This window comes from Palaemon carinicauda, chromosome 4, assembly GCF_036898095.1.
Source record: "Palaemon carinicauda isolate YSFRI2023 chromosome 4, ASM3689809v2, whole genome shotgun sequence".
In the NCBI taxonomy this organism is placed as follows: Eukaryota; Metazoa; Arthropoda; class Malacostraca; order Decapoda; family Palaemonidae; genus Palaemon; species Palaemon carinicauda.
This window is the reverse complement of record NC_090728.1, coordinates 87,798,385-87,823,009: the sequence shown is the minus strand read 5'-3', so window position 1 is coordinate 87,823,009 and position 24,625 is coordinate 87,798,385. Positions and strand designations below refer to the sequence as shown.

At 39.5% G+C, this 24,625-nt stretch overlaps 1 protein-coding gene across 1 annotated transcript in view; it reads left to right on the top strand.

Annotated features, from left to right (window-relative positions):
• The window catches only part of LOC137639560 (lysosome membrane protein 2-like), a 101,204-nt gene extending 76,986 nt beyond the window's left edge, over window positions 1-24,218 (top strand). Inside the window, exons 8-10 of the mRNA XM_068371823.1 lie at window positions 7,126-7,244; window positions 9,597-9,722; window positions 24,093-24,218. Coding sequence (XP_068227924.1) covers window positions 7,126-7,244; window positions 9,597-9,722; window positions 24,093-24,218 — 371 coding nt within the window. The remainder of the gene's footprint in view (window positions 1-7,125; window positions 7,245-9,596; window positions 9,723-24,092) is intronic.
• Window positions 24,219-24,625: the final 407 nt, after the last annotated feature.

The window sequence follows — 24,625 nt, the reverse complement described above, 5'->3', positions numbered from 1 at the left end:
AGAGACAAAGAAGAGAAGAAACCCCTGAAATAGATCTGCCCACCCTTTCATTGGAGAGAGAAACAACTCCTGAAGGAGAACTACCCCGCCACATCATGGAAGGGGACTCTCCTTCCAAGCAGTAACCTCCCCCTTCCATCCTCTCCACATCCATCCCTGTATGCCATCGAACCGCTGCTCAAAGGTATGTTCACTACAGTACAGAAAATGGTTTAAAATTGTTTTATTTTAGTACAGTAAATGGTTTAAAATTGTTTTATAGGATTTTCTGACCAATTTCATACACATTTAGATAATTATTGTTGTTTAGGTACACGTTTTATTAATATTTTGGGCCTGTTCGAGTGCTTGGGAACGGAATAGAATATATACCATTATTTCTTATGGGGAAAAAAAATTCGGTACTCGAACAAATCGGAGGTCGAACACGGATCTCGAACGGATTATGGTCGAGTACCGAGGTATCACTGTATGGATAACCACAGTCCCTCTTTGCAACAGCTGACGTCAGTGTCGCTAGACTCTTGTCAGATGTTGCTAGTGCATGGGGTACTAGAGCCTCCCGAGTGAAACAATTTAATCCACCTCAGGTTGCGAAAAAGGTTCAGAAATGTCAACGTTTTTGGTTTCGCCTTCAGTTAGGCCTATGTCGAATCCCTCCATCTTGTGCAGAGATGGCATCAGGCCTCGGCTTCTTGCACAGACTTCAAGGTGCACCTTGAAACCTCCTCAAGCTTGATCAATCAGTCCTAGGCATATCACAATATCAAAAGGCTCCTTCCAAAATCCACGAAGGGTGAGGTTTGTGTTGTCAGTAATTTTGAAAAATCTCTTTGAAGAGATGTTTTGTATAGAGTTTCTTGAAATTCAAAATCACTTGCTGGTCTATGTGTTGGAGTAGAGGGATGGTGTCAGGTGGTAGGTAGAGAACCTTGGTAAAGGAATATACTAGGAGGATATTATCCTTGAGGCCAGGAGGGTGAGCAGGGGTGTTGTCCAACACCAGAAAACATTTCAGAGGGCAGTGGTTCTCTTCCAGATAATTTTTAAGTTGGACCGAAACGGAGGTTTATGCACTCCACGAAAACTCTCGTTACCCAGGCTTTCCTCATTAGCCATCCATATCAGCGGGAGCTTCTTCTCAAGCAATTTGTGGGACTTGAAGGCTCGAGGATATTAAAAATTATACACCAGTGGGGCTTAATCTTACAGTCCTCACTGGCATTGGCACAGAGTGCAAGGGTAAGCCTGTCCTTCATAGGCTTGTGCCCAGGAAGTTTCTTCTTTCTGCCATGATATAGGTCTGACCAGGCCTTTTTTTTTTTCCAAAAGATCCCAGTTTAGTCACAGTTCAAGACTGTGGAATGTAGCCTTCTTGTAAAGTCAACTCATCAAATTTCTTCACTAAGGTCTCGGCTACTTTCATGTCCAAGCTGGCAGCCTCCCCATGCCGCACAACTGAATAAATAGCAGTCACCCTTGGATTTTTCAAACTACCCATGCAAAGCCTTGAATTCTGCGATAATAGTGTCTCCAATGATTTCCTAGTAGTTAATCCCAAGAAGTAGGCTTCTCTTACCTGAAATGTCAGTCATGCCTTTGTGTGTTGTTGCTTTGATGGCTTCCTTCTGCTTAAGGATCGTGCCTATTGTCGGTGGATTTGGCCATACTCCTTGATAATAAACTCAACCGCATGTTACTCTCATACTGTTTGATTATCTCCAGCTTCGTCTCCATAGAAAGCATCCCCTTCTTCTTTCCTGGAACTTCAGCATCATTCTTGGGACCCTTGGCTATAGAATTACGGGGCTGAGTAAAGCATCACAAAAAACTGTATGAAATCTAAATCACCAACACGAATTCAGTCTGAACGATAGCGAATGCTGAAACGAAATGGTCAAGGGACACTGATGGATGCATGATGGGAAAGATGCAGACCAATAGGAGAGCCGGATATATGGTGGTAACTAGCATCAGGGTTGGGAGATAACCAATGGGAGAGCAGGAAGAGGGTGGCGAGTTTTAAATTTTGTGCGGAGCGCGAATTTAAAAAAAAATTTTGCAGCCATGCGAATTTAGTTTCATGTCCCAATTATTATTATTTTTTTTTAATAGGAATAAGATTTTGTCATTTCGTAAAATGAGTTTTCGTATGCAGAAACTCTCCTATCTAGAGGTTTCACTGCATTGCATAATGTTTTAGGTATATATATATATTTTTTCTTTTGTGGAATATTATTTTAGTATATATGTTGGCCCCAGAATACTTACAAGATTATTTTGTAGAATGTGACATGAAGAGGCAAAACCTGATGAATGGGAATTTGGAGTGTTGGTAAAAAATGGCAAAAAAAGGGAGACCTGACTGATTGCAATAATTATAAAGGCATCACACTTATGTCAGTAGTCATGCAAAAATATAGTGCTTATTCGAAAGAGATTATAGAGAAAGATTGAGGAAAAGCTGAGAGATGAGCAAGTAGGATTTAGAAAGGTAATTGTACTGACTAAATTTTCATTTTGAGACATCCTGTACCGCAGTGTAGAATATAGAAATCCACTTTTGATGGCATTTGTGGACTGTGAAAAAGCCTTTGATAGTGTGTACTGGCCAGTATTATTGAATTCTTAAATATATAGATTTAATTATGAATTTTCATGAGCATAGGAAGTGCTAAGTTAATGTTAGTGGAGTCCTATCAAATGAATTTCCAGTGAACAGCGGAGTACTCCAAGGGAATGTGTTGTCACCTATGTTGTTTATCCTCCTCATGGATTTTGTAATGCGTTGAACATATAGAGATAGTGGAGAAGGATTGGACTCGATTGGTAATAGGAAGTTAGTTAACGTAGAGTATGCTGATGACGTTGTCCTTATTAGCAGAACACCACAGGATTTGCACTGCTTGCTTACCAGGATGCTTGAAATATCACAGAAGATTGGGAAGAAAGACATAAGTGATAATGGAATGTGCAATGTAAGTTGAAATATCACGAAGGAGAAAGGATTAAGGTAGAGTCATTTAAGTATTTAGGAGCTATGATCTCTAATACAAGGTCCTTAGAATTGGAGTGTAATGAACAATTGAAAAAAAAGCAATTCAGACAATGGCTAGGTTGAAAATCAAATCGCCTGAAATTACATATAAAAATCAGGTTATACAGTATATCAGTTTAGTGAGATTTGTGTTACAGTATGGACATGAGTAGTGATATGACAAAAAGCATTATCCAACAGATTTAGTAGATTCAAGAACAAAGCCCTCAGAAGAATTTTGAGAGTTGAATGGGAGGACAGAATTAGAAATAAAACTGTATAAGATAGTGCCATATCTGGATGAGATCATGGTGAGGGGTAGACGGAGAGGGTTTGGGCTTGTTCTTCATACTCCCCAAGAGATTAGTTCACCAAATGTTTAACTGGGTTCCAAAAGGCACTAGAAGAGTTGAAAGACCTAGCCCTATGTGGCCAAGGACTAGGAAGCATGAAGGTGGTGGTGATGAATGGAGAAGTTTTGAATTAAAAGCTCAAGATATGGATGACTGGTGAAACCTAACCGAGGCCCTTTGCATCAATAGACGTAGGAGATATGTATATATACACATTGGCAAAATATGTAAAATTTACTAAAACTAAGACCAAATCAAATGGGCCACCTATTCCTTAACTACCACATTTCAGTGTGCTTCTTTAATACTGAATTACTGTTACAAAATTTGTTTTTTCCGGTACAAACACAAACTTTCGTCCTTTACATAGGAGAGAGCAGCGAAGCTGGAATGCACTGCAGTTAAAATTTTATAACTTTTAAGCAAGTGGTTGGTAATTAGTGACTGGGAGTGGGAAGACCTGCCCCACTGCTTGCTCACTGAGTTGTCACTTAATAGCATCCATTAGTGAGAATGTATGGCATGAGGACAGTGGTCCGACTAAGATAGTCATTGCCATATCATGTTAAAGCTTCAAGCAGCCCTTTGTATGCTTCATCACTTTGATCCTCTTTTGACCGATCGCTCTGTAGTGTTGATAAACAACAACAAATCAGGTAGTAGGTTGGCCAAGGCACCAGCCACCCATTCAGATACTACTGCTAGAGAATTATTGGGTCATTTGACTGGCCAGAAAGTACTACTGTTCATATGATCCCTCTCTGGTTACGGCTCCCTTTTCCCCAGCTTACACATACACCAAATAGTCTGGCCTCTTCTTTACATTACACATTCTCCTCTTTCCGTGTACACCTGACAACACTAAGATATCCAAAATTTCTTCATTCATTCATTCAATTTTCAAGTGGCTACTTTACACTTGGTAAGGTTAGATGAGAGACTTTTAGCTATGATAAGCAACTCATCTTGGACACTCAATCAAACCATTGTTCTCCAGTTTTGGGCAGGGACATAACCTCTATACCATGGCCTTGCACTGTTTGGGATAGGTTTCTGTTACTTGAGGGTACACTCAGCCTTGCTATTCTCTCCATTGTTAATATATGACATTCTATTTAAACGTTGTTACTGATATTATACATTGTTATTCATTACCTCTTATAGCCAATATAGTTTATTTCCTTTTCTGACGGGGCTGCTTTCCCTGTTGGAGTCCTCGGGCTTATGGCATACTACTTTTCCGACTAGGGTTGTAGCTTAGTAAATAATGACACCACTAATGTGGGATGTGTAAACAAGCAAGGAGGTACTGTGTTGCATCGTCTCTGCCATCTAGTAGTGGAGATCCATGAGTGTTGGTGCTCAACTTCATTACAGTACTCCAACAGCCTGCTTTATTCCAGGCAGAAAGAACATCATGGTGGACAAAGTGAGCAGGAGGATGTTAATAGTTGGCTCGGTGATCTTTGCATCCTCAAATAGCGAATGAGATTTTGACTTTGTGGAGTTCACAGATGGTCAGCCTGTTTGCAACTTCACTAAACCACTAACTACCAGTATACTGCTAACCGTTGCCAGACCTAGAAGCACCATTCGAGGATGCATTATATCCCTGGAACGGCCTAGACGCGAGCCTTTCCACCGTTTTACCTTAATAAGGAGTGTCTTAAATAAAATCCGAGCCACTACCAACCTCAATATGACTCAAGTAGTGCTGAAATGGCACTGCCTTTGTATTTTGGGGGGGCTCTGAGGCGCTTCCCTAAATGTACACAAGCAATACCTCTTCGTTAGCAGTGGGAGGGTCGAGAAGGTGACCAAGAATACAATCTTTTGACTAAAGAAGGTTGACTGTGCCCTTTTATGCCACCCTCACCTTCCATTATTATGATAGACTTTCTACTTTGTACAGTCAGCCCTCCTTATTTGTGAATACTTGCTGCCTTAAGGTAGGATAACTCCTAACCCTACCAACTCGCTGCCCATTGCCTACGTGCGATAGACTAACGCACTAAGTACTGCTTAATATTGTTTTTACTTTGTTTCTATCATAGTATAAGTAATATGTAAATGAATGAAGACATTTCGGTAAGTGTACAGTACATGTGCACACATAATCTACGCATTGTACACGTAAGGCTACAGTACGGTACAGTGGTCATTGGGACACCACAAAAAAACCGTTGTTTCAATCTAATGTAATACTCACTGATTAGAGTATATCACTGTAATACTGTATAAGTACAGTATTATCACTACAGTACAACTTAAATGTACTATAAGTGAGGATGACTCGCTCTTAAATCTACTAAATCTGTTGGATATTGTTTCATTGTCATACCATGACTCATGTGCTAACTGTGACCCCAATCTCACTAAACTGATATATAGCCTGATATTTATATATACTGTATAATTTCAGGCTATGTGATTTCCAAAATTTATGAAATATGTAGCCATTGTCTGATTTGCTTTTTTCAATCTTTCATTAAACTCCAATTCTAAGGACCCTGTATTAGAGATCATATTTCCTAAATATTTAAATTATTCTACTTAATTAAACCTTTATCCTTCCAATGATATTTCATCTTCCACCATATATTCCGTTCTCGTCATCTGTGTCTTTCTTCTATCGAGCCCAACCTCGTGTGATATTTTGTGCATTAAAGTAAGCAAGCATTGCAAATTCGGGGACTCATGTGCACATTAAAAATGGGTTTCTTTTAGTTCTTGAATAATGGAGTAGCGCATAATTCTCATGATGTAAGGCAATTTAGCATGATTTTTAGCGCTAGCATTAGCACAACCACTCCCATTACAAATTCTGTCACTTACATTTGATAGAAAGGACTATATAAATGTGGGGCTGGAAATTTTTTTAATATAGGTTCAAGTGCAATTTACTCTCTTGATGGTCATACGCATAATTATTAGAACTCTTTCCATGCAGTAATACTTTTTTTCTTAAAATTCCATTCATATATTATAAATATTAGTGTAAAAAAAAAAAAAAAAAAAAAAAAAAAAAATGTTTGAACACTAATAATAAGGAATGGTAAGCACTGGAGCTAAAGGCCCCCCTTGACCATTTGAGGCTAAGGATGTACAGGAATATCCTTTTAAGATCACTCTCATTTTAGGAAGACTGAAATTGACAAGCTTAAAGATCTGCCTGATTTCAATATGAGCATTTTATTCATAGGTATTTTCTAACTACACCATAACCTTTATGTCTGTTATTACTAATGATATTTATTGGTTTTCAACACTATATTTTACCTTCCTATATCTTGGGAAAAATAATTGCTCAGAGGAGGGTAATTTGGGGACTGAAGTAAGACTCCAGAAATTACTACAGTACATCTTGTAGTTGAGATAATCCGAACATCCGATTCCATACTAAAACAGGACAGAAGCTTTTGCATTCATGCCTAATTTTCATCCTCAAAATTGTGGCATTGTGTTGTCTTATATTAATGTTACTAATCTAAGAAGTCTGGACTAATCTTATATTAGAACATTGATATTTTTATTACACTGAACATACTAATTTTACTATCCCCACAAAAGCTAATTGAATATACTGCACCAAAATATTTGATCTCTTCCCACAATGAGCAATACTCTTATTTTTCTCTAAATAGCCTACAGTAGATTACAATGCAGTTTAACATAGTTCATTTAAATATTGTAATTAAGCATATTCACACTTTATTTACCTATTTACTTTTTCAGGTTCTCCAACTGCAATATCGTGGCCCCACTTTTACCAGGCAGATCAGAAATATTTGGATGCTGTTGTTGGCCTAAACCCTGATGCAAATAGACATGCTTTTTACATTGATTTAAGTCCGGTATGATATGCTGTGTTTTTAAAGTGTAAACACCTGCAATGTTATATGGTCAAGTAGGGGAATGGTTTGAATACGACAAAAAATTCAATTTTATAAATTCAGTAAGGCCATTGGAAGTCTCGCCAAATACTAATACAGTACTGGAAATCTGGAAATGACCACTTTATCCTGTTTTGAGATTCATTCATGTTACCTTGTTAATTAAGAATTAAATATTTTCAATAATGGTAGTAATTTCACAGATTGGAAATCTTGAGTGGTACAGTATTCAATTTGAAGTTTCATATTATGTAGTACGATACAAGCGTACACTGCTAATTTGGCGACCTCAGCTCTCTAGTCTTTTTAATCGTAGTCTTACGAGCATGCCCTTTGGAAGGAACTTTCAATAGTAACACATGCCCATGCTCTACCTAGAACAACAGGTTTTCTTTGCGCTCGCATATTGTCAAGCGGTTAACAAACCATTGTCAGAGATTGATCCATGTGTTAGACATATCTTAGATCACCCATGTGTGCAATCACTTGCAGAATCTCCCTCAGCAGTTAGATCGCATCCTTTTTGATACTTTCATTCACTTCTGTGCACTCGGGTCTCAGACCAAATTCATATGGTCGAGCTTTTCTCTCGAGGAGTAACTACTTCATTGTATCCACACTTGTCACCTTCTAGGCGATGGCATTTGAGAACACTCCGGGTTTCACATGTAAGCACACGCAATCTAGGGTGCATTCTCTTTCATACGAACAATATAAATATCATCTCAAACAGCACGAGATGTAATACCAGAAGCAATAGTGCTAGCAGGGACTCTAGTTCTATGAGTTCTCCATTTCTAGCATTCACTCAGCAGACACATACCTTGATCATGCCTCTCGATAATTTATCTTCTCACCTCGTAAGGTAATCATCTTCTCTTTACCATCTTAGTTGATCATCTTGGGGCCCATTTTTAAAATGCTGTACTATACTTTTATCACTGTTAACTTGACTCGACCAATAGCGATCATATTTCTATGCAGAGCATACGGTCAAATCTTTACAAAGAACACTTCCAAAGACTCTCAGAAGATAACTTTGGCTGATGCTGGTAAGAGTACTTCAGAGAGCATGAAGGAGTTTAGGACTTGAGGAGGGGGAGTGAGATAAGGCAAGAAAATGGCATAAAGATTACATGTATAGTTGGACATAGGAGGAGAAACCTGCTTCTTCGGAGCAAGGTGTGAACCAAACCGATATTGTCGAAAGAGCTGGCATTGGTGGGGATATTTATTTTAATGTTACTCTTCTTAAAATATTTTATTTTTCCTTGTTTCCTTTCCTCACTGGGCTATTTTCCCTGTTGGGGCCCCTGGGCTTATAGCATTCTGCTTTTCCAGCTAGGGTTGTAGCTTAGCAAATAATAATAATAGAATTGACAACTAATCCTGATAGTGACTGACGTTTCCCACATTGCAAACTTATTAATTAACAATTTCCTTTCATTTTCATGCATTATTTTTATTCATTTTTGTTTGTTGCAGATCTTTGCTTATTGGATAATCTTTTTAAGGCAATGATCGTCACCTCCACCCGTTCAGGGTTACCATATTGTGATTACTCGTTGTTAACTTTAATTCAAGTTGTCATTTTGATTTCACTTCTCAGTATGCCACTTTTTTACTACTATGAATATTCTCTCCGTTATTCAGTCTTCTCTTTCCCATCATAATGGGTTTCTAGTACTGTATAATGCACCCTGGTTATGTAATTTTTCTATTTTGTTCAATACTTTCCAGTTATGTTGGTTTTTGTAGGTTGTCAATTCAATTGTTGAATTCTAAGCCCCTATTATAGATATGTAGTAACTTTCCTCGCCTCACCTTTTTTTTTTGTGAATGGGGGCTTGTATGTGTTTCGTGTAGACCCCTGTACTGTACATTGTATGTTCTTTCTAATGCTCAGCTTATTACTGATTAATTAGTATTGGACAAAGACCTGTAAGCAAATGTTTTTCTTTTTCTTTTTTACTTTTTAAATGAAATTAATTAATCTTAAGTGTATGAACAAATCATTTATGCCAGCCTCTAAATGTTAAGACGTTTTAGCTTGATATATTTGTAATATTTTTTAGAATTCAAAACTTGCATACATTGCCACCCAGGCCTGTGCTTGTCGCACAAACATTCTAGAAATGGGCAGCAGTGTTCATTATACTGTACTATAGTTGGTCCACTCATTTAATTTTTATTGTACAGAGGTTTTAATATGACTGTCCCCTGGTAATAGTTTTCCGTATAGGTAACGTTTATTTGAATAACTACAGTATATAATTTAGCTTATGAATATAAAAGCGAACTTATTTTTTTCAGCGCACTGGAACGCCAATCAAGGCTGAGGCTCGTTTGCAAATAAACATTGCTGTTGCAAGTGTGCCAGAGATCAAACCTGCTGCTGGGCTAAGAGAGATGATGTTCCCAATTGTTTGGTTTGAAGATGTAAGTGAAATACAGTACAGTATATCCTTATTTTCAAATCCATTTACATATGAATGTTGAACAGTATTAGTCTTATGTTTATGGTGAAACTAATTTGTTTTTTTACTACTGCTTTAACTTCCTTCCACTGAAGTTCTTTGCTGTATAAATACTGCAGTGTTAAAGTTTTACAAAATTTTTATAGTGTTCTTAATAATGAGCACACCGAGTCTCCAATTACACATTTGAGATTTCCTAAATCTATTTAGGAATATATTTGAGATTTATATGCACCCGTATGTGCCCTTTTTAAAGATAAGATAGTCACAAGGTTGCAAGATTAATCTCATTTCAATAATGATTTTTAACTTTTAAATAAATAAAGCAGATAATCTTGAATTTGATCAATCAGTCTGTGCACTTTATGAATTTTTTTTTTTTTTTTTTAAACCTTAGACCTTTATATAAGTTTTTTTTATGACAAGCCCCGTAACACATTTTCAACTTATTGCAGTTTTTTAATTGTTGCTTTTGTGAAATCAAAGCTGACTTTGAAGAATATCGTACACAATTAGTATCAACACTAGTATTAAAGTTCAATTATTATGTAACTTGTGAATGAGTGATGGGTTTCTGTTGATAGCTGGCTAGTTGTCATCAATTAGCAGCACTGAATAGTAGTACAGTAATAACTAAATCCAGGTGACTTGGTTAATCCTTTTCAAGGTTAGATTTTTGTGAATAAAGGTAAACTGTATTGAATTACTTATTGAAATACAGTTCTTTTATGCTTTATGCATGTTGGTGATTGATTTCAATGCTGACCATAGAGTGGTTGAATTCTGTTTGTTCTGCCACTAAATTTAAACCCTTTGCAATTAATAGGAATTATACTTTTGGTCTAGCTGGAAGACAAACCAAAAGACATTTAGTGAGGTATAACTACCCACCCGCTGGTTTTTTTTTGGGGGGGGGTGTGTGTGGACAGACTGCTACCCTACTCACTCGCGCACTAGTGTTGCGTTATCACTTTTGCTTTTGGCTCAGTGGAGAATCGACATTGTCGTCCATTGTCACTCTCTGCCTGGCAACTTAACTTGCCATTTGATTTATTCCTTTTTTGCTTTTTCCATACAGATGTGATTTTTTTCTTTTGCCGTCCATTATGCTGACGTGTCCAGAACCCATGTTTCTTGTGTCAATCCTGCTAAGGGCAGCGCTGGGACCAGGACAACCCCTGTCTTGTATGCCGAGAGGGGTCTTCCTCCCAGTGGGGGAGATTTGGGAGACGGCACAAGAAGTCTAAGAGAGATTCTTCACCTTCAGGGTCTTCCTTGAAGTCAAAGAAATCTCTCGCTTCTTCCTTGACCCACGATCTCTTCCCAAAGCTCCTGCTCCATCGGTCTCCTCTGGGGAATGATCAAGCAGGAATGTAGACCAATTAATACCAGGTCAACCCCAGGGTTCAAGGACAGGACTGCTTCCCTTAGAGAAGCAGCTCTGCCCATTCCCTTGGATAGAACTTTTTCTTTCTCTGATGTTTTACAGGTTTGGCCTTTGCTGGGAAGGACTGTCCCCCTGTTGGATGCATTATTAGAACTACTTCAACTTGGCGCTGAATGGAAGTGGACACTGGCTTCCTCCGCTACACCGATGTGTACAGAGCTCCAAGACCCTCGAGTGTCTTCCACCCCTGCCGCCGAAGGGTCTCGCCCTTCACCGTCATGTGCAGCTGCTGCCGTTGCCAAAGACTGTGCTCTACCCCATGCTGAGCCAACTCTTTCGTCGGGGGGAGGAGCAAACTCCGAGGCAGGTTTCTCCTGCGGGTGGCCACTTCTCTTATTCGTGAATGTGGCCCTCCCCTGAGACACTGTTCCTGAGACCTTCCAGATGTCGCCTTGCCACTCCACTGACTCCCATCCCTTTGGAGGTCTCCCTTGCAGAGGGAACTCACCGCTGTCGACGAGTCATCTCTCTTCCGCGTCAAGGGAGTGCAGTTCTCGCCGTCCCTCCAGACATTCTCCTTCTCCATCTGTCTAGAGAAATCTCTCCAACTCTCCTGAGAACTGACTATCTTCTCACTCTCCTTTGGGACGTTCGCCATTGACGTCTCGTCACGTGTCACCCGGTGACCGTTACTCATCATCTCGTGATCGTCATAATTCTTCTTGTAATAGTCAGTCGCCTCCTCCTGACCATCACTCTACACCTCGTCATTCACCTACTCTGCGGTTTTCACCAGCTCATGACTGACACCCTCAAGCTTTTCGTCATTGGTCAGCCCATGTTCGTCACTTGCCATCTCCCCAGTGTTCACTGACTACTCATCGTTTGCCAGCTTTTCGTCATTCTCCAGTTGCTCGTCACTCCCCAACTGCTCATCGTTCGCTAGCTTACAGGTTTTTGCCCTCTCGCCGTTCGCCTTCTCATCATTTATTAGCTTCTCGTCATTCGCCAGCTGCTCGACATTCACCATTGCTTTTTCGCCTGCCTGCCGGCGCGCAAGCGTCGATTGCCAACTCTGGATCATCACTTGCTATCTCGTAACCTTCACAACCCTTCTCGTTTATCGTCGCTCTCCTGTTCCAATTTCTCACAGGTCAGCTCGTGAATGTCCCTCGCCAGCTCATGAAAGCACACCTTCTGGCAGGTCTTGGCCTGCATAAGGGCCTTTGATGGGTTGTCTGACCTAACAGTGAACCCTCACGAGGGCAAGGGTACTGTCTTTGACCAAGTTTATAGCATAGAAGACCTCCCAAGGCCAGTGCAGCTTTGCCCTGGTCAAAGGGGTTAACAAATGTCCAGAGGAAGGCTTTTTCCAAGATCCCTGGCTTCTTCAGTTCCCTCCATGCGGGCTCATCCTCTAAATTCCTCCAAAGAAGAGGAAGTATTATTATTATTGTTATTATTATTATTATTATTATTATTATTATTATTATTATTACTAGCTAAGCTACAACCCTAGTTGGAAAAGCAAGATGCTATAACCCCAAGGTCTCCAACAGGGAAAAATATCCCAGTGAGGTGAGGAAATAAATAAATGATATAAGAAGAAATGAAAATTGAAATAGAATATTTTAAAAACATTAACATTAAAATAGATATTTGATATATAAACTATAAAAGGACTTATGTAAGCCTGTTCAATATAAAAACATTTGCTGGGCGTTGAACTTTTGAAGTTCTACTGATTCAACTAACCGATTAGGAAGATCATTCCACAGCTGGAATAAAACTTCATGAGTACTGTGTAGTATTGAGCCTCATGATGGAGAAGGCTTGACTGTTAGAATTAACTGCATACCTAGTATTACGAACAGGATGGATCTGTCCGGGAAGATCTGAATGTAAATGATGGTCAGAATTATAAAAAATCTTATGCATCATGCATAATGAACCAAACAACGGTGCCAGAGATTAATATCTAGATCAGGAATGGAATGAACAAATTAAGAGAGAATCTGCTGCTGAAGACCAGACAGGAGAACAATGCTGGAAACAAGGTGAAATAAAAGAATTGAAACACTTCTTCAGAATAGATTGATCACCAAAAATCTTGAAAGACTTTCTCAATTAGCCAGTGTTTTGTGTAATTGAAGAAAGCACAGACCTTATATAATTCTCAAAAGTAAATTTGCTGTAGAGAATCACACCTAGAATTTTGTCATACAAAGTTAAAGAAACATTATCAATGCTGAGATCCGGATGTTGAGGAGCCACGGTCCTTGACCTACTTGCAATAAAAGTTTTGTTAGGATTCAACTTCATACCCCATAATTTGCACCATGCACTAATTTTAGCTAGATCTCTAAGGGATTCAGCAATCCCTGATCTACATTCAGGTGATGGAATTGATGCAAAGAGAATAGCATCATCGGCATATGCAACAAGCTTGTTTTCTGGGCCAAACCACATGTCGTGTGTATATAGTATGAAAAGTAATGGGCCAAGAACACTACCCTGAGGAACACCAGATATCACCTCCCAACTGTTTGAGTTTGAAAACAAGGGCCTCATGATTAACGCAGTCAAAGCCAGCACTAAAATCAAGGCCAATCATACGAACTTCGTGACCACAATAAAGGGATTTCTGTACAGCATTGGAGATTATAAGAAGGGCATCACATGCTCAAAGGCCTTTACAAAAACCAAATTACAAACTAGGGAGCAGATGATTACCTTCAGCTAAACCAATTAAGACGTTCAAAAACTTTAGATAATATGGGAGTTATGGAAGTTGGGTGCTAATCCGTTGGACTTGAGCTACCACAAACACATTTACATAGTGAGTAATATTACCAATTCTCGAACAAGTGCTAAAAGCTCCTCTTCTTGCTAACTTGCGCCAAGTAAACATAACTTGGGAGCTAAGATATCTCCCGTCTTTATAAAAAACAAAGGAAAAATATCATTTGAGTATACACCTCCATATTCATAAGCATCAAGGTCCATCAACAGAGCTTTAATCTCACGAGATCAAAAAGCTAAACTAGTTAGGTTAGCCTCAGGAAAACAGGAATGAGGAAGTTCAAGTTTCTCATTACTCTGCTTGCTGTCAAACACATCTCCCAAAAGGGTCGCTTTTTCCTATGGACAGTGATTGACAGAGCCATCTGGTTTAAGTAAAGGAGGAACTGTTGCATCAACACCAAAGAGCACAGATTTAAGGGTAGTCCACCACTTATGCTCATGGGGGTGTGCCAGAAAGGGTTTCTTTTATGGTTAAATCATATTCTTTTTCAGTTGAAGCATAAACTCTCTGAGCAAAAGCTCTTAAGCCGAGTATAGTTATTTCAGGTTAAATCTGATCTGTTACCCTTCCAAAGATGATAGGCCTCCTGCTTCTCCAAATAAGTATGTCTACAATCATCAGTGAACCATGGTCTGTCCTTCACTTGGTACCTTAGTACTCGAGAAGGGATACACCTGTCCGTTATGTTGACTAGATTCTCATTCAAAGGGACTACAGGATCAACACTACTATACAATTGTGACCAATTGAAGCCTAAAAGATCATGCAAAATCCCATTCCAGGCTGCTTGAGATTTCATATAAATCTTACATGAGTAAGATATATCGGGACAGGCTGCTCAGTCTTCACTACTAATGAAATCAAGGCATGATCAGATATCCCAACTGGAGAACCAACCTTACTTGTTATAACGCCAGGGGAGTTGGTGTGTACGAGGTCCAAGCAGTTACCATACCTGCGAGTAGCTTCACTTATGATTTGCTCACACCTTGATTCAGAGGTAAAGTCTAAAGCTCCTAAGCCATGGCAATCGGTAGGAGAAACAGAATTTAACCACTCCCTATGGTGAGCATTGAAATCACAAACAAAGACAAAAGAGGCCTATCTATCATCATCTTGTATCTTAGCCATAATGGTAAGAAGACAATTGAAGATAGAATCATCCATGTCATTGTTCCGGTAGATCGAACACAAATAGAAGTTGTTATGCCTGCCACAAACTTTTATTACCTGAATCTCATGACATCCACATTCACCGCAGGACTTATGAGAAGCAGGGTACTCATTCTCCTGTCCTAGGGATGACATCACGTTTCAACATTATTGGCTTCTTAAAACCAGTTATAAGCTCAGATGAGTGCCTCATATTAGAAACTAAAGTTTCTGAGCATAGAAGAATATCATACTGTCTGGACATAACTGTAAGGTCTTGAATATCTACATGAAGCCCACGAATATTGCAATACAGTAGACGACATTGACGAAATCTAGGACGTACTGGTCCCAGATTTTGCTCAATGTCTCCAGAGAGCATAAGAATTAATGGTAATAAAAAAGATACATCATGCTTAAAAAGCAAATTAACAAGAATGATAACAAGAACAATATGTACAGAAATATAAATAAAGTGATTGATCAAACCCATAGACTATAGAAAAAAAAGTTGGAAAAACTGGTCAATATGGAGGAGCCGATACACCATGCAAGGCTAAATACCCTCCAGGATAGCCACTTAAACTGAATGGCGAACAGTAAGGATGGTTTTGAAAAATAAAAGAATCAGATAAGGAATAAACAACCTCTTGGTAAATGTGTACCCTCAAGCAAGAGAAATCTAACCCAAGACAGTGGAAGACCATAGTACAGAGGCTATGGCACTTCCCAAGACTAGAGAACAAAGGTTTGATTTTGGAGTGTCCATCTCCTAGAAGAGCTGCTTATCATAGCTAAAGTCTGTTCTACCCTTACTAAGAGGAAAGTAGCCACTTACAATTACAGTTACAGTACAGTAATTAGCCCCTTGATCGAAGAAGTAGCGTTTGGTAATTTCAGTTTGGTTAGGTGTATGAGGAAAGACGAGAATGTGTAAAAAATAGGCCAGACTATTCGGTTTATGTCCAGGCAAAGAAAAAATTAGCCGTAACCAGAGAGAGGTATCCAAAGTATTACTGTCTGGCCAGTCAAAGTATCCAATAACACTCCAGTGCTAGTATCTCGATGGCCTTGTTTCTATACCATTCCATAGAGGTACTCACCAGAGGAGTAGGAGAGACTCGGTCTCCTTCCCAGCATTGGAGATCCTGAACATAGAGAAGATAGCGAAGTACGCCTGTATGCCATGTATGCTACTTTGTGGCTGGATCTTTGGTTGGGATCCATGGGACACTTTGTCAGAACTGAGGATTGGTCCAAGGACTCTTAAGAGATTTATGGAAACTTTTCTCTTGTTGGGGACCAGAACCATTGAGTTTCTCTCCCACCAGGAAGTTAACCAGTGGCTGAATGTTATTCTTAGGTGAAGAGACGCGATAATATGAAGATTCCATTGACAAGTCCCACACTCAGAATTGATGAGATTAAGGAACTCCACTCTCGATGGGTCCCGTCCTTCCTGGTCAGGCTGGAAGACGTCGAATGAGTGGCGAAACGATGGAGGAAATCGAACCAGGACTCCCTTCTTCATAGGGCCCTGACATCCAGGCCCTATCGTGCACCTCCGTCACAGAAGCAGCAGCCTCAAACATCGAAACAGCCACCGACTAGGATATCAACGACTACAACCAATCCAAAGAAGGTGTCGAGAAAGTCCTTTCCATCTAAGGAGTAGAAAGGCTCTAAGCCCTCCCATGGAGGCAGAGGGACCGGCTGATGCTACATCCGCTAGGACAGGCAATTCTCCCACTTCTCCACCACTGGGGGATTCCTGCAACACCTCTGCAGAGGTGGTTGTAGCACGGTGCCAAACCCTGGACAATCTCGGTGATACGGTCAGGTTATCACGTCCCGTTCATTCAATCTCTGCCTCCGTTGACTCTGAATCCAGTTTCGTTGAGCTCCTAAGTGAAGGGATCCGCAAAGGAGCAGGGCCAATGAGCCAAAGTCTAGAACATGTTGAAGGACTCTCCAGAATGTCAAGGACAGATCCCCAGACTTCTTCAGTTGACTCTTTCTTGTGAAACAAGCGTCTGGAGGCTGGAGACCCGTCATCGATCTCTCGGTTCTATACAAGTTTGTCTGACAAACTCTGTTCAGCGTGCAGACACTGTCAGATAAATAGTAAGACCACAGGACTTCATGTGCACGCTAGATCTCAAGGATACATACTTCCAGATCTCGGTCCATTGTCTTCAAGGAAGTATCTCGGGATCATACTCAACAATACACAATACCAGTTCAAGGTACTGTGCTTTGGTCTTGTCACAGCACTTTGGGTATTCTCAATAGTGTTCGTTACTGTCATCTTTGGCTCATAGGATTGGCATCAATCTCCTAAGGTTGGACAACGGGCTGATCCTTGAAGACTCTGTGGTAACTCTTCTTCAATACCGAGACAGATTCCTTGTGTTTTGCCAAGACCTGGGGATCATGGTAAACCTCAAAGTCATTTCTGCTTCCTCTCAAAGACTGGTATATCTCGGTATGATCATCGACACCAACATACAGAAAGTTTTTCCATCAGACAACAGGTTAGAGGTTGATAAAGGTAGTAAGCCCCTTCCTTAGACAAGAAGAACTGCCAGCTCATCATTGGTTGCATCTCATTGGTCACCTATCATCTCTGGCCCATCTAGTGCCCAACTGTCACCTCAAGACACACACTCCAGTGGCGGCTGAAGTGCAAGTGGAATCAGTCCGATTCCTCCAACATCCTAGTCCCTTTGAGACTGGAGCAGCAGATAGACCCAAGGTAGTGGGTTGCAGACGAGAACCTCCACAAAGGGGTCGACCTTGTTCTCCCTCTGGAATTGATGCTCTATTCAGATGCTTCAGAAGAATGGTAAGGGACCCACATGCTGCACCACATAGCCTCCGGGCTCTGGTCTGAGCCCGAAAGGTACCAGCATATAAATCTCTAAAGATGACACCTTACGTATCCCTCCAGCGGTTTCTGGCAGGTCACTCCATGGTATTGATGAGCGCCAGCACCACAGTAGTGGCTTGCGTACTTGAGCAAGGCGGGTACCTATTCACAGCCCCTACGCCATCTAGCAGTAAAGATACTAAAATGGACAGAAGACATCTCGGTGTCCTATCAGCCCATTTCATTCCATGAAAACGGTATGTGCTCGCGGATAGTCTGAGCAGAGCGACTCAGATAGTGGGCTCCAAGTGGTCTGTGAATTATCTAGTAGACAACAAAGTCCTGACTTTGTGGGGTTTTGCAACTGTGAACTGGTTCACGACGTCCCTGAACTTGAAGGTTCATGCTGTACTGCTCCTCAGTCCCGGACCCCCAACCTCTCTTGCGAGATGCATTCAAACAACGGAAGGACAACATCGACGTCTACAACTTTCCCCCATTCTGTCTGTTGGGAATACTACTGTACTCAACAAGACCAGAGTATCCAGCCACCTCTCTATGACCCTCATAGCTCTGCTATGGCATCACACAGAGTGGTTCCCAGACCTAATGCTACTCCTGATGGAGATCCCAAGAGAATTCCCTCCACGACACAATCTACTCAAACACCCACAAATATTTTCTACAAAGCCGTAGCTTCGCTACAACTTCACGCCTGAAGACTACCCAGCACCTCTTCTCTGAGAGGCTTTTCACAACAAGTTGCTAAGAGGATGGCTGCATACCTGCAAAGATCTTAGCTACAGTCTACCAGGACAAGTGGACTGTCTTCTGTGGTTGGTGTTGTGGAAGGGGTATCTCTTCCCTCAATGCCACTATCCCAACAATAGTGGAGTTTGTTGTTTACCTTCGGGAAGAAATGCTCCTCTCGGTTTTGACAGTGGAAGGCTACCGTTTGGCATTGAGCCTCTCCTTTAAACTGAAAGGAAAATATATTTCTTCCTCGTTAAGTGCTCTCTCCTCATACGAAGTTTCAAATTTACTTGTCCCCAGTCAGAAGTTAGACCTCCTCCATGGAACAGGGTTTGCATCCTTTACACTGTAAAGGGGGCACCCTGAATCATTATGCCAGGTAAAAGATGGCCACCTAACTTTGAAAACTGTGTTCCTACTCGCCTTATACTCGGCCAAGAGTGTTAGCGAACTTCATGGTCTTAACTATGATGTCACCAATTCAAGGGGATGGGGGAAGGTAATTCTCAGCTTCGTTCCCGAGTTTATTGCTAAGACTTAAAATCTGGAAGTAGCGGATCATAGATTTCAGCCCTTCCGGATTGGGGGTCTTAGTTCTGTAACCAATGATCCAGATCAACTGTTAATTAACCCAGTAAGGAGTTTTGAGATATTATGTCAAAGAACTTAGGAAGCTCTCCCTCAAGTGTCGGTGCTCTTTGTCAGTATGGAGAAAGTCAAGAGGAAGATCACAAAGAATGCCATCTCTGCTTGGATTTGCAAGGTCATGGACTTTTCACCGAATCCTGATCCTCCACCACGACGACCCAGAGCTCCTGATGTTGGGGGGCATAGGAACATCCTTAGCGTTCAAACGAAACTACTGTGGCGCAGGTACTACAGGCAGGCGTTTGGAAGTGTCAAACGATCTTCACTGCCCACTACCTGCAAGACGTGACCCACAGGAACATGGAGACATTCTCGATTGACCGTATGGTGGCTGTACAACATGTGGTTTAAATACCTCAGGCTCCTTGGTGGACAAGTAGCAGATGGTTGAAGGCAAAGATTACCCTGGATTAGTCTAGCATGAATGATTAAGGATAACTGGCTCATTCTTTCATCTTCCCCTCCCTTGGGGAACAGCACCTATGGTCCTCTGCAAGCTGGCCTCGCCTATCTGCAGGTAAAATGATTTCCCTTGTCTAACCCAGTATAGAAATAATACTTGTTACGTCCCCATACCCCTAGCGAGGTGGAATTGGGTAACATATATGGTACATTCTAAGATTCCTTTATCTTTGAGAGCTCTTACCTAGATCAGTTGCATTGCTAGTATCACAAACACACAGATTGCTTAGGCCACTGACCATGTGTTGTATGGAATTTAGCAAAGTGTAAGGGTTTTTACCTGTTATGTGTGGAGCAAGTTCAGAGAAAATTTTGGGTCAGATACCAAAGCCAGTTGGTTTGGACTTCACCCTCCTAAGGAGTGAGTCATCCATAAAAATAGCGAAGATTTTGTATTTAGTGTTGTAACAAATGACAAATTTGAAATAATTTGTTTTTGTCCTAACAATACAAACCTGTAGCTATCTATACAGATTAACTTGCCATCACTTGTCCCCCAAGAAGTTCTACCTGCAATCAAAAGGACTAACACAACACTAGTACAGTATGTGAGTGAGCGGGGTAGCGGGCTACATCTCTACCCCCCTGCTAACTAGCGGGCGGGTGATTATACCTCGCTTAAAGTCTTATGGCTCATCTTCTAGCTTCACCGAAATATAATCCCTATAAATAGCTTCAGGTTTGTATCGATAGAAAAAATAAAAATTACTTTCATATTTGTCATTTCTCCTATTGCTTGCTATGGCTTACTAGATGTTGCCTTTGAATCGGGTAATGAGCAAATCATAAGTGAAGCTTATTACAAGCCTGGTCTCATGAAATTAAAACTTGGTGAACCTCAGTTATATAGGTGTAGACCCAAATGGTATTTTTCCTCAGTTTTCAGAAAGACCACCGATTTCTTAACTTATAAATTGTTACTCTTTCCACAAGTTAGCAAGTAGAGATTCTTTTTGCATTTGTTGGAAAATTGGTAATGTTACTCCATTATGTGAATGCCTTTGTGGTAACTCTATTCCTGCAGATTACTACTCATATCCAAAGTTTTTGAAAGTCTTGGAAAAACATGTAAATGGGTATGCTGAAGGTAATAATCTGTTCCCTAGTTTTCAATTTGACTTTAGCAAATGCCTTGGAGCATGTGATGCCCTTCTCACAATTTCCAATGCTGTGCAGAAATCTGTAGTTTGTGGTCTGTAAGTTTGTATGATTGGCCGTGATTTTAGTTCTTCCATTGACTGTATTAATCATGAAGTCCTTATTTTTTTAACCTGAAAACAAATGGAAGGAAATAATAGGTCTTAACATCATTATTGACTTTTTAAGTAATAGATTGCAGTTATTGATGGGTACAATAGTGAGTACATTAATGTGATAGCTGGTCTTTTTCAGGGTAGTGATGTTGGCCCATTACTTTTCATACTGTCTACACATTTGTTGGTTTGGCCTAGAAAACAAGTTTGTTGCATATGCAGACAATGTTATTCTTTGCGTCAGTTCCTTCTCCTGAATGTAAAACTGGGGTTACTGAATCCCTTGGATAGAGATCGAGCTAAAATTAGTGCCTGGTGCAATTTATGGGTCTTGAGAGTTGAACCATAGTAAAACTCAAATCTGATTGAATGTATTGCTAAGGTTTCTTCAACAATTTAAGACTCCTTTAAAATTTGAAGTGTAATTTTACTTTTGAGAAACACCTTAGGTCTGTTTCTTCAATTGTACAAAACATTGGCTTATTGAGGATCTTTTCAGTTTTGGTGATCAATCTATTCCAGAGGTATTTGTTACTTTCATTATAATTTATCTTCGGAGTATTGTTCTTCTGTCTAGTTTTCAGTTGCTAATTCTCATCTTAATTTGTTGGACAAAAGTTTGTAGTTTATTAGATTTCTTATTCTTGATATTTTTATTACTCTGGCACAGTCGTTCATTTTGTTCTTTATGCATGTTTCATGAGATTATTTGGAATTTTGACCATCCTTTTTATTCAGATTTTCCCATCCTGTACGTAGTACTAGGTACAGTTTATGCAGTTAGTTCTAACAGTATTACTTTTCCAACACAAGACTCAATACTACGCATTATAGCTTTTATTCCAGCTGTGATCAGATTGTGGAATGATCTTATCAGGCAATTGAATCGGTGGAAATTCTCAAGTTCAAGGTTTTTATGTTCAACTGGCTGACATGAGTAGGCCCTCATAGTTATATTACATACAACTGTACCACCTATTTTCCGGCAACTGATTGTCCGACACCTCTTTAATCTGGACAAAATCTGATTTTCTTAAAATTCTTTAGGTAATTTTTGTAAAATATGGTTTACTTTTTCATTAACCAAATACACTATCCTGATTCCTATGTTTACATGCATTTCATAGATCTTAGGATATTTCCTCAATATCGGTAACAATGAACACGTTTTTAACCCGGATAGCTGTAAATGCAATGACAGACTAGATTTATTTTTTCTTATATCATTCCGTATTTTATTCAAACTGTTGTATAATTTCCTAAAAAATATCAAATTTTCATGTCTGCTTTATATAATATATTGCATATGGGTATTGTCCATTGTTTTTGCTAGTGGAAGTTTGCCTATTATAATATGTTCTGTTTATTGAAAATTTAACCCAGTATTTGACACAAGTGACTTACATATTTCCTATTTCCAAGCCACTGAAATACAAAAGACTCTCTCTCTCTCTCTCTCTCTCTCTCTCTCTCTCTTCTCTCTCTCTCTCTCTCTCTCTCTCTCTCTCTTTCTCTCTCTCCTCTTCTCTCTCTCTCTCTCTCTCTCTCTCTCTCTCTCTCTCTCTTTCTCTCTCTCTCTTCTCTCTCTCTCTCTCTCTCTCTCTCTCTCTTCTCTCTCTCTTTCCTCTCTCTCTCTCTCTCTCTCTCTCTCTCTCTCTCTCTCTCTCTCTTCTCTCTCTCTCTCTCTCTCTCTCTCTCTCTCTCTCTCTCTCTCTCTCTCTTTCTCTCTCTCTCTTCTCTCTCTCTCTCTTCTCTCTCTCTCTCTCTCTTTCTCTCTCTCTCTCTCTTTCTCTCTCTCTCTCTCTCTCTCTCTCTCTTTCTCTCTTCTCTCTCTCTCTCTCTCTCTCTCTCTCTCATAATATCTGCTTTTGTCATTAGAAGATCAGGTTTTTTGTTTATCTGATGCCCTATAATTATCCATCATAGTGGACTTCTTGTGTCAAAGGAAACAAATGGATATTTTCTTTACATTTTTGTATAACACAAGCTCTGTTATTGACTAGTAGTTTTATCTTTTGACGACTATCTATCATGGAATTATTATATAATTACATAATTACTTAATAATGAATATAAAGGTACTTTACATATAGAATCGTAGTATTTTACTATTATTTAGAGTGAAATATTTCCTAAAAATTATATACTGTAACCAGTCAAAATGAATAGAAAGAATTTTTTAGTATTTTATGGGGGTAGTGATGTGTTGTTGAATTATTAAATTATTATTAAGGTGACATTGGATGGTCTGGAAAAATGGTTAATTCAGCAAGGCTTTGGAGCCAAGAGTGCCAGAAAATTGATGGTTTACCTGTGTCTATTTTAACGTTTTTTATAGATCCCAAGATATTTTGTGCTCTATTTATTACTTCACACATTTACTTTGATTTCCTTATTCCCTTTCCTCGCTTGGCTATTTTTCCATGTTAGAGCCCTTTTGCTTATAGCATCCTGCTTTACAACTAGGGTAGTATCTTTTCTAGTAATAGTAATAATTTGTAATGACTATATGGAGTGTGATAGACCACAGCAAATAGGAATTTTTTCATGGCATTTTAGCAAGTAAATGACTAAAACTGTATACACTATATATGCCAGCACATGTTGTTCTCCCTATAATTTTAGAACATTTTGTCTCATAAATATATTTTCCCAGAGAAAATTCACTCTAGATAGGTCTCACATTGTAGGTTTACAGAAAAAAAAACCAAAATTTTGCTAGCTACAATAACAAAAGTGAAAAGACCTATCTCTTAACTTGAAAATAATCTTTGCTAAACTACTTTGATAGAATTAAACTACTTATGAGCCTGTTTCCTTAACTGCTTTGTACTATTACACGTGTTTAAGGCATAATAGGAAACCTGCAGATTTAAAAAAAAAAAATCTTGAAAATTGACTTCAAATACCAGCATTTTTTTTTGGTTTACTGACACTAATCAATTTCTTTCAAGTAAACATAGCATCTTTGCTATTGCTTATACTGTATTATTTTTTTCTAGGCTGTTACAGACATGCCAGAGGATCTTGTAGAACTTCTGCAAACTGCTGAAAATGTTCCTATTGTAAGTATTATTTTATTATATATTTTTTTTTTTTCAGTTTTAACCTCTGTAGATGGCTGTTGATGTTTAAAGATTTTTTTTTTATATGGAGGAATTTTTTCTAGTAAAATGAGGTAATTCACAGATCAAAACTTTTAAAATCTTCCTTGTAGTCAGAGGCAAAAACAGGATGGCATAGTATCAGATTCGATACAGGGAAGTAGAGTAGTATGACAGTTGTAGCTGAGGGAATTGGAATGGTTACTAAACCTATTGAAACTTTTATTGCCTTTAGGCATCTATGACATTTACTGTTGGGGTAGACATATTTCCAAGTACTGTAGGTTGAACAAAAAGTAGATCCAAAATCTCATTCAGTGGAATAGTATCCCATTCTGTTCCCCCATCATTTTGCTTGGTCATTGGAACTTTCTAGTTGTGATCTTTCTTTGGTTCATATCTTCCATATGAACCACTTTGGATGCATTTCT